Raw genomic sequence first — 16,795 nt, 5'->3', positions numbered from 1 at the left:
TGAAAGAGCTAAGAAGTTGTTCAGTTACTGTTACTGGACCAGGCCCATTGGCCCAACATGCAACAAGCCAAATGCTGAGAGGCCAAGGTTTGCAGCTGAGAAAGACTTTATTCCTAAGGCAGCCAAGCGAAGAGACAGGAGAACGAGTCTCAGGTCTGCCTGCCCGAAGGCAAGGGGCTCGGGGTATGTGTGTTGTGAGCAGGGTGGTCTTGGGAGTGGGGACAGATGAGGTGTTGGGTGTTCTGTGCGGGGTCATCTGGGCTCGTGCGTCTGCACGTTCACAGTGGAGGCACCGAGCGCCATCTGAGGGTGGAGACTTCTGGCGGCAGAGGCTGTTCATGGGAACCCCCAAGGCCCAGTTTCAGGAGCAGTGGTCCCAACCGGTCCTAGCCAGCTCACGTCGGGCAGGAGCTGATTACAAGTTCCTGGGCTACGGGAGGCTGGGAGGCGTGCATTTAAAGAGGAAGAAAAGGAAAATAACCAAAGTGAACTTGCTCAGTGAAAGCAGGCCACAGGGGTTTTTAAGCTGTTCCCTTTGCTGCTGTTCTGTGAGGAGCTCGGGAACTTCCGTTAGTCACCAGTCTCTGTCAACCCTGTGGGGCATGGTTTCATTACCGTGCACAAAAATTTTAGAAATCTTTTCTATATAAGACCCTTTTATAGATTTATTAAAATCGATGGGAAACTGCAACAAGAGAAGCCACCACTATGAGAAGCACGTACACCACAACGAAGAGTAGCCCCTGCTCGCCACAACCGGAGAAAGCTGCGTGCAGCAACGGAGACCCAATGCAGCAAAAAAAAATAATTATTATTTTTTAAAAATCAGTAGGAAAGAAAAGATGGTGAGGTAGAAGGACTTTGAGCTCACCTCCTCTCATGAGCACACCAAAATCACAACTGCTGAACAACCATCAAAATAAAAGACTGGAACCTTCCAAAACCAGATGTTCTACATCCAAAGACATGACGAAACCACAACGAGACAGTAGGAGGGGTTCACTTGCAATATAATCAAATCCCATACCACCCAGGTGGGCAAACCACAAACTGGACAATAATTATATTGCAGAAGTTCTCCCACAGGGCACTTCCCTGGTGGCACAGTGGTTAGGACACCTTGCTCCCAATGCAGGGGGCCCAGGTTTGATCCCTGGTCAGGAAACCAGATCCCACATGCATGCCGCAACTAAGGGTTCATGTGCCGCAACGAAGGAGCCCGCAAGCCACAGCTAAGACCCAATGCAACCAAATAAATAAGTAAATATTTTTTTAAAATGTTCTCCCACAGGAGTGAGAGCTCTGAGTCCCACATCAAGCTCCCCGGCCTGGGGGGGTCCAGCATTGGGAGGGGGAGCCCCCAGAGCATTTGGCTTCGAAGGCCAGTTGGGCTTGACTGTAGGAGCTCCACGGGACTGGGGGAAGCAAAGACTCCACTCTTGGCACACACAAGGTCCTGTGTGCACCAGAACTCGGGGCAAAATCAGTGACTTCACAGGAGCCTGGGCCAGACCTACCTGCTGGTCCTGGAGGTTCTCCTGGGGAGGTGGGAGGGGGCGCCTGTGGCTCTCTCTGGGGTCATGAAAACTGGTGGCGAACGTATCAGGGAGTGTTCACCTGTGTGAACTCACTAGAGGCAGACGTTTTGCTTGGCTCATTAGCACCAAGACCTGGCCCTATGCAACAGCCTATGGCTCAGTGCTGGGATGCCTCAGGCCAAGCCAACAGTGGGGGTTAAACAGCCCCACCCATCAACAGACAGGCTGCCTAAAGATCTCCTGAGCCCACAGCTACCTCTAGACATGGCCCTGCCCACTAGAGGGCCAAGACCAAGCTCCACCCACCAGTGGGCAGGCACCAGCCCTTCCCGCCAGGAAGGCTGCACAGCTGCTAGACCAGCCTCATCCGCCAGGGGGCAGATACCAGAAGCAAGAAAACTATGATCCCAGAGTCTGCAGAACTGAGTCCACAAACGCAGATCAGAACCTACTCTGGGACCACCTGGTCCCTGGCCCTTGGGTGATGAGAGGGGAGTGTACTGCTGGGACACATAGGACATCTCCTACAGAGGGCCACCTCTCCAAGATCAAGAAAAATAACTAACCTACCACATAAATAAAAATGCTAACAAATGTAAACAAAATGAGACAGCAAAGGAATATATTCCAGATGAAGGAACAACATAAAACACCAGAAGAACAACTAAGTAACGTGGAGATAGGCAATCTACCTGAGAAAGGTTCAGGGTAATGGTCCTAAAGATGATCCAAGAACACAGGAAAAGAATGGATGCAGAGAGTGAGAAGTTACAAGAAGTCTTTAACAAAGAGAAGATATAAAGAAGAGGCAAACAGAGTTGAAGAATACAATAACTGAAATGAAAAATACACTCGAAGGAATCAATAGAATAAATGAGGCAGAAGAACGGATCAGTAAGCTGGAAAACAGAATAGTGGAAATCACTGATGCAAAACAAAATAAAGAGAAAAGAATGAAAAGAAAAAAGGACAGTTTAAGAGACCTCTGGGACAACATCAAATGCACCAACATTCACATTATACAGGAAGGAGAAAAGAGAGGGGAAGGGCATGAAAAATATTTTAAGAGATAATAGCTGAAAACTTCCCTAACATGGGAAAGGAAACAGTCACCCAAGGCCAGGAAGCACAGAGTGTCTCATACAAGATTAACCCCAGGAGGAACATGCCAAGACACATAGTAATCAAATTGACAAAAATTAAAGACAAAGAGAAAATATTAATATTAAAAGCAACAAGGGAAAAACAACAGATAACATAAAGGGGAATCCCATAAGACTATAAGCTGATTTTTCAGCAGAAACTGCAGGCCAGAAGGGAGTAGCACACTATATTTAAAGTGATGAAATGGAAAAACCTACAACCAAGAACACTCTACCCATCAAAGCGGTCATTCAGATTCGACAGAGAAATCAAAAGCTTTACATACAAGCAAAAGCTAAAAGAATTCAGCACCATGAAGCAGCTTTACAACAGATGCTAAAGGAATTTCTTTAAGCAGGAAAGAAAAGGTCATAACAAGAAAATTATGAAATGGGAATGCTCACCAAAACATACAGTAAAGGTAGGAAGTCATCCACACACAAATATGATATCAAAACCAGCCACCATGAGAAGAGGAGAGTACAAATGCAGGAAATGGGAATTGCATTTGAAATTAAGAGACAAGCAACTTAAAACAATCTTGTATATATATAGACTGCTGTATCAAAACCTCATGGGAAATGCAAACCAAAAAACTACAATAGATACACAAACAAAAAAGAAAAAGCAACTCAAACACAACACTAAAGATGGTCATCAAACCACAAAAGAAGAGAACAAAAGAGGGAGGGAAGAAAAAAGACCTACAAAACAACCCAAAACAATTAAGACAATGGCAATAGGAACATACATATCAATAATTACCTTAAATGTAAATGGATTAAATGCTCCAACCAAAAGACATAGACTAGCTGAATCGATATAAAAACAAGAGATGAATATGCTGTCTACAAGAGACCCACTTCAGATCTAGAGACATATACAGACTGAAAGTGAGAGGATAGAAAAAGGTATTCCATGCAAATGGAAATCAAAAGAAAGCAGGAGTACCAATACTTATATCAGATAAAATAGACTTTAAAGATTGTTACAAGAGACAAGGACACTACATAATGATCAAGGGATCATCCAAGAAGAAGATATAACAATTGTAAATAGATATGCACCCAAAACAGGAGCATCTCAATATATAAGGCAAATGCTACACTAGCACAATAATAGTGGGGGACTTTAACACCCCAGTTACATCAATGGACAGATTATCCAGACAGAAAATCAATAAGGAAACACAGGCATTAAATGACACATTAGACCAGATGGACTTAATTGACATTTTTAGAACATTTTATGTGAAAGCAGCAGAATACACATTCTTTTCAAGTGCACATGGAACATTCGCCAGGATAGATCATATGCTGGTCCAGAAAGCAATTTTTGATAAATTGAAGAAAAAAATCATATCAATCTTCTTTTCCGACCACAACACTCTAAGATTAGAAATCAACTACCAGAAAAAAAAAAAAAAAACTGCAAAAAACACAAACACATGGAGGCTAAACAATATGCTACTAAACAACCAATGGACCACTGAAGAAATCAAAGAGGAAATTAAAAATTACCTAGAGATAAAATGAAAACATGATGATCCAAAACCTGTGGGACACAGCAAAAGCAGTTCTAAGATGGAAGTTTATAGCAATACAATCTTACCTCAGGAAACAAAAACCTCAAATAAACAACCTAAGTTTACATCTAAAGCAACTAAAGGGGAACAAACAAACAAAACCCAAAGTTAGTAGAAGGAAGGAAATCATAAAGATCAGAGCAGAAGTTAATAAAATAGAGACGAAGAAAACAATAGAAAAGATCAATGAAACTAAAAGCTAGTTCTTTGAGAAGATAAACAAAATTGATAAACCTCTAGCCAGGCTCATCAAGAAAGAAAGGGAGAGGGCCCAAATCAATAAAATTAGAAATGAAAAAGGAGAAGTTACAACTAATACCACAGAAATACAAAGGATCATAAGAGACTTCTACGACCAACTATATGCCAATCAAAAGGACAACCTAGAAGAAATGGACAAATTCGTAGAAAGGTACAATCTCCTGAGATTGAACCAGGAAGAAACAGAATATATGAACAGACAAATTACAAGTACTGAAATTGAATCTGTGATTTAAAAACTCCCAACAAACAAAAGTCCAGGACCAGATGGCTTCACAGGCAAATTCTATTAAAAATTTAGAGAAGAGTTAACACCCATCCTTCTGAAAGTATTCCCAAAAATTGCAGAGGAAAGAACACTTCTGAACGCATTCTATGAGGCCACCATCACTCTGATACCAAACCAGACAAAGATACCATCAAAAAAGAAAAGTACAGGCCAATATAACTGATGAACATAGATGCAAAAATCCTCAACACAATACTAGCAAACCAAATCCAAGAATATACTAAAAGGATCATAAACCATGATCAAGTGGGATATAAGCCAAGGATCAAGGATTTTTTCAATATCTGCAAATCAATCAGTACGATACACCACATTAACAAACTGAAGAATAAAAACCGTATGATCATCTCAATAGAGGCAGAGAAAGCTTTTGACAAAATTCAACATTCATTTATGATTAAAACTCTCCAGAAGGAAGGCACAGAGGGAACATACCTCAACATAATAAAGGCCATATATGATAAACCCACAGCTAACGTCATCCTCAATGAGGAAAAACTGAAAGCATTTCCTCTAAGATCAGGAACAAGACAAGGATGGTCACTCTCACCACTTTATTTTTTTTGAATTTTATTTTCTATATTTTTTTATACAGCAGGTTCTTATTAGTCATCCATTTTATACACATCAGTGTATACATGTCAATCCCAATCTCCCAATTCATCACATCACCACATCCACCCTCCCGCCACTTTCCCCGCTCCTTGGTGTCCATATGTTTGTTCTCTACATCTGTGTCTCAATTTCTGCCCTGCAAACCAGTTCATCTGTACCATTTTTCTAGGTCCCACATATATGCGTTAATACACGATATTTGTTTTTCTCCTTCTGACTTACTTCACTCTATGACAGTCTCTAGATCCATCCACATCTCTACAAATGACCCAATTTCATTCCTTTTTATGGCTGAGTACTATTCCATTGTATATATGTACCGTATCTCCTTTATCCATTCGTCTGTTGATGGGCATTTAGGTTGCTTCCATGACATGGCTATTGTAAATAGTGCTGCAATGAATATTGGGGTGCATGTGTCTTTTTGAATTATGGTTTTCTCTGGGTATATGCCCAGTAATGGGATTGCTGGGTCATATGGTAGTTCTATTTTTAGTTTTTTAAGGAACATCCATACTGTTCTCCATAGTGGCTGTATCAATTTACATTCCCACCAACAGTGCAGGAGGGTTCCCTTTTCTCCATACCCTCTCAGCATTTGTTCTTTGTAGATTTCCTGATGAGGCCCATTCTAACTGGTGTGAGGTGATACCTCATTGTAGTTTTGATTTGCATTTCTCTAATAATTAGTGATGTTGAGCAGCTTTTCATGTGCTTCTTGGCCATCTGTATGTCGTCTTTGGAGAAATGTCTATTTAGGTCTTCTGCCCGCTTTTGGATGGGGTTGTTTGTTTTTTTAATATTGAGTTGCATGAGCTGTTTATATATTTTGGAGATTAATCCTTTGTCCATTGATTCATTTGCAAATATTTTTTCCCATTCTGAGGGTTGTCTTTTCATCTTGTTTGTAGTTTCCTTTGCTTTGCAAAGGGTTTTAAGTTTCATTTAGGTCCCGTTTGTTTATTTTTGTTTTCATTTCCATTACTGTAGGAGGTGGATCAAAAAAGATCTTGCTGTGATTTATGTCATAGAGTGTTCTTCCTATGTTTTCCTTGAAGAGTTTTATAGTGTCTGGTCTTACATTTAGGTCTCTAGTCCATTTTGAGTTTATTTTTGTGTATGGTGTTAGGGAGTGTTCTAATTTCATTCTTTTACATGTAGCTGTGCAGTTTTCCCAGTACCACTTATTGAAGAGACTGTCTTTTCTCCACTGTATATCCTTGCCTCCTTTGTCATAGATTAGTTGACCATAGGTGCATGGGTTTATCTCTGGGCTTTCTATCCTGTTCCATTGATCTATATTTCTGTTTTTGTGCCAGTACCATATTATCTTGATTACTGTAGCTTTGTAGTATAGTCTGAAGTCAGGGAGCCTGATTCCTCCAGTTCCATTTTTTTCCCCTCAAGACTGCTTTGACTATTCGGGGTCATTTGTGCCTCCATACAAATTTTAAGATTTTTTTGTTCTAGTTCTGTAAAAATTGCCATTGGTAATTTGATAGAGATTGCATTGAACCTATAGATTGCTTTGGGTAGTACAGTCATTTTCACAATATTGATTCTTCCAATCCAAGATAATGGATATCTCTCCATCTGTTGGTATCACCTTTAATTTCTTTCAACAGTGTCTTATAATTTTCTGCATACAGGTCTTTTGTCTCCTTAGGTAGGTTTATTCCCAGGTATTTTATTCTTTTTGTTGCAATGGTAAATGGGAGTGTTTCCTTAATTTCTCTTTCAGATTTTTCATCATTAGTGTATAGGAATGCAAGAGATTTCTGTGCATTAATTTTGCATACTGCAACTTGACCAAATTCATTTATTATCTCTAGTAGTTTTCTAGTGGCATCTTTAGGATTCTCTATGTATAGTATTATGTCATCTACAAACACTGACAATTTTACTTCTTCTTTTCCAATGTGGATTCCTTTTATTTCTTTCTCTTCTCTGATTGTCGTGGCTAGGACTTCCAAAACTATGTTGAGTAAGAGTGGCAAGAGTGGATATCCTTGTTTTGTTCCTGATCTTAGAGGAAATGCTTTCAGTTTTTCACGATTGAGAATGATGTTTGCTGTGGGTTTGTCATACATGGCCTTTATTATGTTGAGGTAGTTTCCCTCTATGCCCACTTTCTGAAGAGATTTTATCATAAATGGGTGTTGAATTTTGTCAAAAGCTTTTTCTGCATCCATTGACATGATCATATGGTTTTTCTTCTTCAATTTGTTAATATGGTATATCACATTGGTTGATTTGCCTATATTGAAGAATCCTTGCATCCCTGGGATAAATCCCACTTGATGGTATATGATCCTTTTAATGTGTTGTTGGATTCTGTTTGCTAGTATTTTGTTGAGGATTTTTGCACCTATATTCATCAGTGATATTGGTCTGTAATTTTCTTTTTTGTAGTATCTTTGTCTGGTTTTGGTATCAGGGCGATGGTGGCCTCATAGAATGAGTTTCGGAGTGTTCCTTCCTCTGCAATTTTTTGGAAGAGTTTGAAAAGGATGGGTGTTAGGTCTTTTCTAAATGTTTGGTAGAATTCACCTGTGAAGCCATCTGGTCCTAGACGTTTGTTTGTTGGAAGATTTTAAATCACAGTTTCAATTTCATTACTTGTGATCCATCTGTTCATATTTTCTATTTCTTCCTGGTTCAGTCTTGGAAGGTTATACCTTTCTAAGAATCTGTCCATTTCTTCCAGGTTGTCCATTTTATTGGCATAGGATTGCTTGTAGTAGTCTCTTAGGATGCTTTGTATATCTGCGTTGTCTGTTGTAACTTCTCCTTTTTCATTTCTAATTTTATTGATTTGTGTCCTCTCCCTCTTTTTCTTGATGAGTCTGGCTAATGGTTTATCAATTTTGTTTATCTTCTCAAAGAACCAGCTATTAGTTTTATTGATCTCTGCTTTTCTTTTCTTTGTTTCTATTTATTTCTGCTCTGATCTTTATGATTTCTTTCCTTCTGATAACTTTGGCTTTTGTTTGTTCTTCTTTCTCTAGTTCTTTTAGGTGTAAGGTTAGATTCTTTATTTGAGATTTTTCTTGTTTCTTGAGGTAGGCTTGTATAGCTATAAACTTCTCTCTTAGAACTGCTTTTGCTGCATCCCATAGGTTTTGGACCCTCGTGTTTTCATTATCATTTGTCTCTAGGTATTTTTTGATTTCTTCACTGATCTCTTGATATTTAGTAATGTATTGTTTACCCTCCATGTGTTTGTGCTTTTTACATTTTTTTCCCTGTAATTGATTTCTAATCTTATAGTGTTGTGGTCAGAAAAGATGCCTGATATGACTTCAATTTTCTTAAGTTTACTGAGGCTTGATTTGTGACCCAAGATGTGATCTATCCTGGAGAATGTTCCATGTACACTTGAGAAGAAAGTGTAATCTGCTGTTTTTGGATGGAATGTCCTACAAATATCAATTAAATCTGGTCTATTGTGTCATTTAAAGCTTGTGTTTCCTTATTTTCTGTTTAGATGATCTGTCCACTGGTGTAAGTGAGGTGTTAAAGTCCCCCACTATTATTGTGTTACTGTCGATTTCCTCTTTTATAGCTGTTAGCAGTTGCCTTATGTATTGAGGTGCTCCTATGTTGGGTACATATATATTTATAATTGTTCTATCATCTTCTTGGTTTGATCCCTTGATCATTATGTAGTGTCCTTCCTTGTCTCTTGTAACAGTCTTTATTTTAAAGTCTATTTTATCTGATATGAGTATTGCTACTCCAGCTTTCTTTTGATTTCCATTTGCATGGAATATCTTTTTCCATCCCCTCACTTTCAGTCTGAATGTGTCCCTAGGTCTGAAGTGGGTCTCTCTGAAGTGGGTGGATGAGGCTATCTAAGAGGCTTGTGCAAGTTTCCTGATGAGAGGGACTGCCCACGGTTCTCAGTCTTGGCTCTATGCTTGGGGAGCTGCTCTGTGTCCTCAAGGCCTTGGGGGCATCCTGGCTCCACCCACCGGGACTCTGGGCTTCTTCCTCACAGAGCAGAAGGTCTTCCTCGATCCAGGTCTTGATCCAGGTCTGTAGGCACGACACAGCCCACCTTCTCTGTTCACTGAGTTCTGAAGGCTGGGAAGTCCAAGATCAAGATGCCAGCTGATTGGTCTCTAGTAGAGCACCCTTCCTAGCTTGCAGACAGCTGCCTCCTTGCTGTGTTCTTCCCACTTTTTTTTTTTTTTTGGCCATGCCACACCGCTTGCAGGATCTTAGTTTCCTGACCAGGGAGTGAACCCAGGGCCACAGCAGTGAAAGTGCCAAGTCCTAACCACTGGACTGCCAGGAATTCCTTACCACTTTTATCCAACATAATTTTGGAAGTCCTAGCCACAGCCATCAGAGAAGAAAAACAAATTAAAGGAATTCAAATTGGAAAGGAAGAAGTAAAACTATCACTGTTTGCAGATGACATGATACTATACATAGAAAATCCTAAAGATGCCAACAGAAAACTACTAGAGCTCATAATGAATTCAGTAAAGTTGCAGGATACAAAATTAACACACCAAAATCCACTGCATTTCTATACACTAACAGTGAAAGATCAGAAAGAGAAATTAAGGAAAGAATCCCATTTACCATCACATCAAAAAGAATAAAATACCTAGGAATAAATCTGCCTAAGGAGGCAGAAGACCTGTACTTTGAAAACTATAAGATGCTGATAAAAGAACCTGAAGATGAAAAAACAGATGGTTAGATATACCGTGTTCTTGGATTGAAAGAATTAATATTGTTAAAATGACCATACTGCCCAAGGCAATCTACAGATTCAATGCAATCCCTACCATATTACCAATGGCATTTTTCACAGAACTAGAACAACAACAAAAATTAATTTGTATGGAAACAAAAAAGACCATGAATAAGCCAAAGCAATCATGAGAAAGAAAAACATAGTTGGAGGAATCAGGCTCCCTGACTTCACACTACTACAAAGCTACAGTCATGAAAACAGTACGGTACTGGCACAAAAACAGACACATAGTTCAGTGGAACAGGATAGGAAGCCGAGAAATAAGTCCATGCACCTATGGTCAATTAATCACAACAAAGGAGGCAAGAACATGCAATGGAGAAAAGACAGTCTCTTCAATAAGTGGTGCTGGGAAAACTGGACAGCTACACGTAAAAGAAAGAAATTAGAACATTCTGTAACATCATATACAAAAATAAACTCAAATGGATTAAAGACCTAAATGTAAGACTGGATAGTATAAAACTGCTAGAGGAAAATGTAGGCAGAACACTATTTGACATAAATCACAGCAATATCTTTTTGGATCCATCTCCTAGAGTAATGGAAATAAAAACAAAAATAAATGAATGAGACCTAATTAAACTTAAAAGCTTTTGCACAGCAAAGGAAACCACAGATAAGATGAAAAGACAACCCAAAAAATGGGAGAAAATATTTGCAAACAATACAACCGACAAGGGATTAATGTCCAAAATGTACAGACAGCTCAAACAACTCAATATCAAAAAACCAAATGACCCAGTCCAAAAAATGCGCAGAAGACCGAAATAGACATTTCTCTGAAGAAGACATACTGATGGCCAAAAGGCACATGAAAAAACGCTCAATATTACTAATTATTAGAGAATGCAAATCAAAAGTACATGGAGGTATCACCTCACACCAGTCAGAATGGCCATCATCGAAAAGTCTACAAATAATAAATGCTGGAGAGGGTGTGGAGAAAAGGGAACCCTCTTGCACTGTTGGTGGGAATGTAAATTGGTGCAGCTACTGTGGAGAACAGTATGGAGGTTCCTTACAGAACTAAAAATAGAACAACCATATGATCCAGCAATCCCATTACTGGGCATATATCCAGAGAAAACCATAACTTGAAAAGTTACATGCACCCCAAATTTCATAGCAGCACTATTCACAACAGTCAAGACCTAGAAGCAACCTAAGTACCCATCGAGAGAGGAATGGGTAAAGAGATGTGGTACATATATAAAATGTACCAGCCATAAAAAAGAATGAAATAATGCCATTTTCAGCAATAGGACCTAGAGATTATCATACTAAGTGAAATAAGTCAGACAAAGAGAAATATCATATGATATCACTTATATGTGGAGTCTAAAAAATAAAAGATACAAATGAATTTATCTACAAAACAGAAATAGACAGAAAAACACTTATGGCTAGCAAAGGGGAAAGGAAGGGGGAGGGATAAATTAGGAATTTGGGATTAATATATATACATCCTATATGTAAAACAGTCAACAAGGACCTACTGTATAGCACAGGGAACTATACTCAATATTTTGTAATAACCTAAGGGAAAAGAATCTGAAAAAGAATTATATAACTGGATCACTGTGCTGTACACCTGAAACTAACATGACATTGTAAATCAACTATACTTCAATAAAATTTTTAAAAATAAAATTAGATCAATATAGTGGCTTAAGGAATAGACATCCGGTTTCAGAAAATATTTCAACTAGCTCATTTTAAAGTGCTTATCACTGTGATATGAGTGGATTACAAATATTAAACCATCCTGTTGTTTTTACAAACGTGGCGTGCGTTGCCCGTAGCAACTTTCAAAGTAAACACTCTGGCACCTTTTGGTTTCATAACCCCTTCCTCAGATCGGCATCTGGGGGCAGCACACATCAAAATAAGACTGTCTCACACCCACATGTGTAGGGACCAGATAAAAGGGAACCAATCATCTTTTTTTTTTTTTTTTTCAATTCGGTGGTGCGTTGCTGTGCAGAGTTGCAGGAAAAGGGCCACAGGATAGAATGGAAACTCAGACCAAGTGTGCAGATGAGGAAGGGCTCGCACCACTGGCACAGCAGGGTCCGTCCAAGCCCTGCACTGAGAGACTCAACCAAAGGGCAACCGCCTTCCAGCAGCTGAAAGAGTGTCCCGGGATGACCCCAGCGCCCTTAAAACGTCTGCCTGAGAAAGCTGCCACCGCCAGAATTTACTCTTTGCTCCTTTAGAAAGCTTGCAGTGCTCAACCCGCCCTCTGTTCTCTGAGATGTGAGACTGCCACCCGGAACTGTTTCCTCCAGGAGCTCTCTCTGAAATGTAAACATCCGGGGAGGATGGGGACTAATTCCGTGGGTACCTTGCTTCATGTGGCACCACCGCCTCCTGCCATAAGGATAGAAGTTTGTTTCTCCTCCATAAAAGCGCGAGTGAACAAACCCAGGTGGCCCAGTCACGTGGACCAATCCCGTCCCAGCTCCCAGTGCCCTTCCAAAGCCAGTCAGCCTTTCAAACTCCAGCCTTTTGCTTCAGGAAACTAGTTCCGATCACGCTGGACCCTCTTTCCATTGGCCTCACCGCTTTAGCAGCCTCTGGCTTTGTTCATCTTTGACAAGGGCTGGCTTCGCCTGTGATTTGTTAAACTGATGTGAGCTGTCTCCTGGGCAGAGCTGTAACAGGCAGGATTTGGACGGAGGTACCACTTTACAAGCCAAATGACATACAGAGTTTAATCAAATAGAAGAAAAACTCTTTATTTATGGAAGTGGAAGGGTGTGACCTCTAATAAGATAAAATGCAAGAACAAACAGCCATGAAAGGTGGGAAAATAGAAAAAGAACTGACCTCTGTCGAAAAAATCCAGCAGTCAGGACAGAATCCCACCAGACCCGAGATGGTAATGGACACCGTGGGAAGCCGTGGGCTCGGCCCTGCGGGGAGTGAGGCCAGCTGTCCTTACAGCTGCGTTTGGGATGGATTCTGAAAAGGAAAGCTAGCGGGATGCTGGCATCTTTTATCTGGCGCAGTGTTTGCAACATACATAATTAGATAAGGGGGTTACAGGGTCTGGAGCATCTTATGACATGACGCAAACATCTAGCATTTCTATCAACTTTGAAATCGGAAACACATGTAGCCTGAAGAAAAAAAAATGTTTGGAACTAATGCCCAACAAAAACTGATTACCGGGAGAAAAATGGTGGCTTGCTACACCAGTGAAAACAGATTACACAGATATGTAGCTGAAGACAACCACTGGCGATGCGTCTTCCCGCCTAATTTCAAAGTTTAAACAGAAGGTGTGTTTAAAACCTCAGAAGCTGCATTGTTCACAGGGCCATGGCTGCTACAGCGTACTGCTTAGGATTTTTAAAGATCTACCCCTGGTTTTTTACGATTGATGGAAATCTCTTTCTGAAAGGCAGTTTGATTTGTTGAGAAAATTTCTCAAAGTCCTTTTGTCACCCCCATTTATTTGGAAAAAAGGACTACATTAAAGGAAAAATAGTATGTTGACTTTCATTTAAGCTGATACCATCTGATAAAAACCAGATTTATGAACGAGGCCCTTTATGGGCCAGAATGAAGTGAGGTCAAGTGTAAGAGCAGCAGTTTATTCACCTAATTATAAAGCGGAATTAGGAATATAAGTGCAAAAAATGAATAAACAATGTCAAATTATTACATCCCCACTCCAGGACAGTACTTTCTGCTTTGTTACACAAGGACTCCACCCAACTTCCCCACAGGATGCACTGTGACATGGGTTTTCTGCAGCCACCGCTGCACACGGTTGTCCCCGCTGCCATGTCTCACTCCACCACTCACCCTGCACACTCCCTGCCCTCCCCAGGGAGGTGCCAGCTGTCCCTGCTCAGCCCTGGGCCAGGCCAGCCCAAGCTCCCTCGTCACGGCTGGTCTTGCACAGTTTGGGGAGCGTTTTCCGGCCAATAACGTTATGAGGCACAGAGGGGATGCCCGCTCCCTCCCGTGTGGCGCTGGCCGAGTGCGTGTGTCTGTCGTGATGGCAGTGGGGTGGGCATCTCAGCCGTGAAGTGACCTGAGCGGGAGCCCACCCGCCGTGGGACCACTTATGTGCGATGCTCTGCTTATAACCCAGCTGGATGGGGAGTTCCTGCTCCATCCGGCTCAAGACATCCTAACCGATGGACACCCCGACTTGAAAACTGCTTCTGGAGAGGCCCAGCTCAGCCTTACCTGCTGAGACTCGGGATGACAAATGTGCACCGCAAGAGAGGGGTTTCCTCAAAGATGACAGCTCTCCCCACACGCACGCGTGCACACACGCACACACACACATTAGCTCCAGATACACGTGAAATTTTACCTATGAAAAGCAAACCCACCACCCCATTTTGCTTTCACACGTTTATTTAGTGCCTGCTCTGCACGGGCCACTGTGGCGTGCGTGAAGAATGTGCCTTATCCGCCACAAGCTCACAGGCCAGCGTGGGAAACTGGTCATGTACCCAAATCACTGTCATGCAAGGCAGAGAGCAACAAGTGCCACAAGATTGAGCCCAATCAGATATTACGAGAACTCAGAGCAAGAAAATATTACTTAGGGACAAGATTAAGAGATTAGAGAAGGTGCCTTAGAAGCAGGGGGCAAATGTGATAGGTCAAGGGTCGATGGGAGAAAATTAAGGGGACTAATCAAACTCAGGGGCAGGAGGCAGCTGATGGGGCTGGACACAGCCGAGAAGGTGTGCTGGGCTCAACGGAGGACGGCTCTACCTGCCAGCAAAGCTGTTCGAACTTCAGTGTAAGTGCTTATAAGGAGGTGATGTGAGTCAGCTCTGTTTATGAAGTGTAATCTGGGGCAGTGGACAGTGGCTTTACAGAAGGAGGGACTGAGGGAAGGAGGCCGGTTGAAAAATGATTCCTCTTGGCATCTGGGCAAGAGTAACAGGCAGTGACCGTGAGAACTGAGACGACTTGGCAATGACTAAACATGGGAAAGGGGGACAGAGGAGGTAAAGCGGGTGAAAGACAGTTTTATCCGAGAGACAGAGGGTCACCTGTCTGCAGAGCTGGGACAATCCAAGCCGGAAAGGCTTGTGTTTGAGAAGAGAGGGTGGAGGGGGAAGCCTGAATGCTGGCGGACACCCAGGTGGACGGGTACAAGTTGGGATGAGAGTTCGGGTAGAGACGGGGTAGCTGGAAACTCACTATCCAAGCAGGGTGATAGCTGACATCAGGGGACAGGTCGAAGTGACCCCGTCTCACCATGCAAGGATGCTCCAAAGTACACCTATAGCCACATCTTCCTTCAGTTTGGAATTCTCACAGGAAATCCCTAAGTAGGATGCTGCAAAACGGGGGTGCTGGTCCCCTGTGTTCTCCTCCTTCACTCCTGAGAAACAATTCTGCAGTTTGGTGATTCCAAGCAGGAAAGCTGCCTCCACTGTGGAGGGTCATTCTGAAAAGAGTTACTCTGATGAGAGTTTTTTAAACTTCTCATTTATTTTGAAGAGTTTTCTGTAACAAAATTATTTTTCTAAGGATTTCAGAAATGCCACTGATGTCTCCCACCCCACTGGGTCTCAGAGCTGGAGGGGAGCTGAGCGGGCAGCACCGTGTCCCTCGTTGTGAGGGGACCTGCCTCGCGTCTGACCCGGCAAAGACGCCACAGCAGGAGCCCGGCCGAGACCATGAGCTTCTCTCTCTTCCTAGAGTCAGAGGATGGCCTGGGGGACCAGCTACCACCCAGACACACAGACAGAAAGACAGACAGGCAGGCAGGAGGTGGGTGGGTAGAGAGATAGGTATATGCAAGGGTGGCTGGGAATAACACACCTACTGTTTCACTTGTTTTTCAAATGAGGAAAAGGAGAAAATGGCTTCTGATAGAAAGGCATTTTTTTGGACCCACCAGTTACTTACAGATCTGAAAGGAGATTACTTGGAATTTCTTGAAATACTAAACTGTACGTAACCGAAATATGTTAGACTATGTTACCACACACTATACCCAATAAGCTTCACAGTCAGACACAACAGAAACGGTGGTATCTTGGTCGGCGTGGACCAGCACAGAAAGGCAGTCTGCAGGAAAGATCATAAGGTCAGACCGTAGGTGGTCACAGAAGCAAAATGGCCTGGTTAACTCCCTTGTGAAAAATTAGAGGAGAAATCCTTAGAATGAAGTTGCAAAGGCATCCATTTCTACAGAAGATGGAGAGGAAAGACAATCACGTTTCAGACGTCTGAGTCTCACGTATACAGAGTCAGATGAGCCACGTCCGATAATCAACCAGCCTGAGCACGTCCGCATCGCCCCCAATAACCTGCAAATACGCAGGTTTATAACGAATGGCTCCTTTTAATGATGCCCCAGGCCCTGTTGTCTGCTAGCAACACATCTCAGCTGGGGACTCAGATTTTCCAAAACACCTTCTTCTTATAGAGAACGTAAGCGATGAGCACCCAGAGTGCAGTGGCGACTATGTTCTGAACGAGATGCTCCCTGTGTGACTGGTTGTCCCCCAGCCTCCACTGGAAGGGGAAGTAGTTGGCGAAGACCTCGTGGCCCACGTACACCAAGATCGAGTTCATTCCTGGGGAAACACAGCTGGTTATCC

At 42.0% G+C, this 16,795-nt stretch overlaps 1 protein-coding gene across 5 annotated transcripts in view; it reads right to left on the bottom strand.

Annotated features, from left to right (window-relative positions):
- Window positions 1-13,778: 13,778 nt before the first annotated feature.
- Window positions 13,779-16,795, bottom strand: part of HGSNAT (heparan-alpha-glucosaminide N-acetyltransferase) — a 47,508-nt gene continuing 44,491 nt past the window's right edge. For 4 of the 5 annotated variants that reach the window (XM_027122977.1, XM_027122979.1, XM_027122980.1 and 1 more), the window contains one exon: window positions 13,779-16,771. In XM_027122977.1, the coding sequence (XP_026978778.1) occupies window positions 16,590-16,771 (182 nt within the window). In that variant the 3' untranslated portion in view covers window positions 13,779-16,589. The remainder of the gene's footprint in view (window positions 16,772-16,795) is intronic. The other variant, XM_027122975.1, reaches the window with a different exon arrangement.

This window comes from Aethalodelphis obliquidens, unplaced genomic scaffold (genome assembly GCF_003676395.1).
Source record: "Aethalodelphis obliquidens isolate GAN/ISIS:26980383/991018 unplaced genomic scaffold, ASM367639v1 scaffold25, whole genome shotgun sequence".
Lineage (NCBI taxonomy): Eukaryota > Metazoa > Chordata > Mammalia > Artiodactyla > Delphinidae > Aethalodelphis > Aethalodelphis obliquidens.
This window is presented reverse-complemented; position numbering and strand designations above follow the sequence as displayed.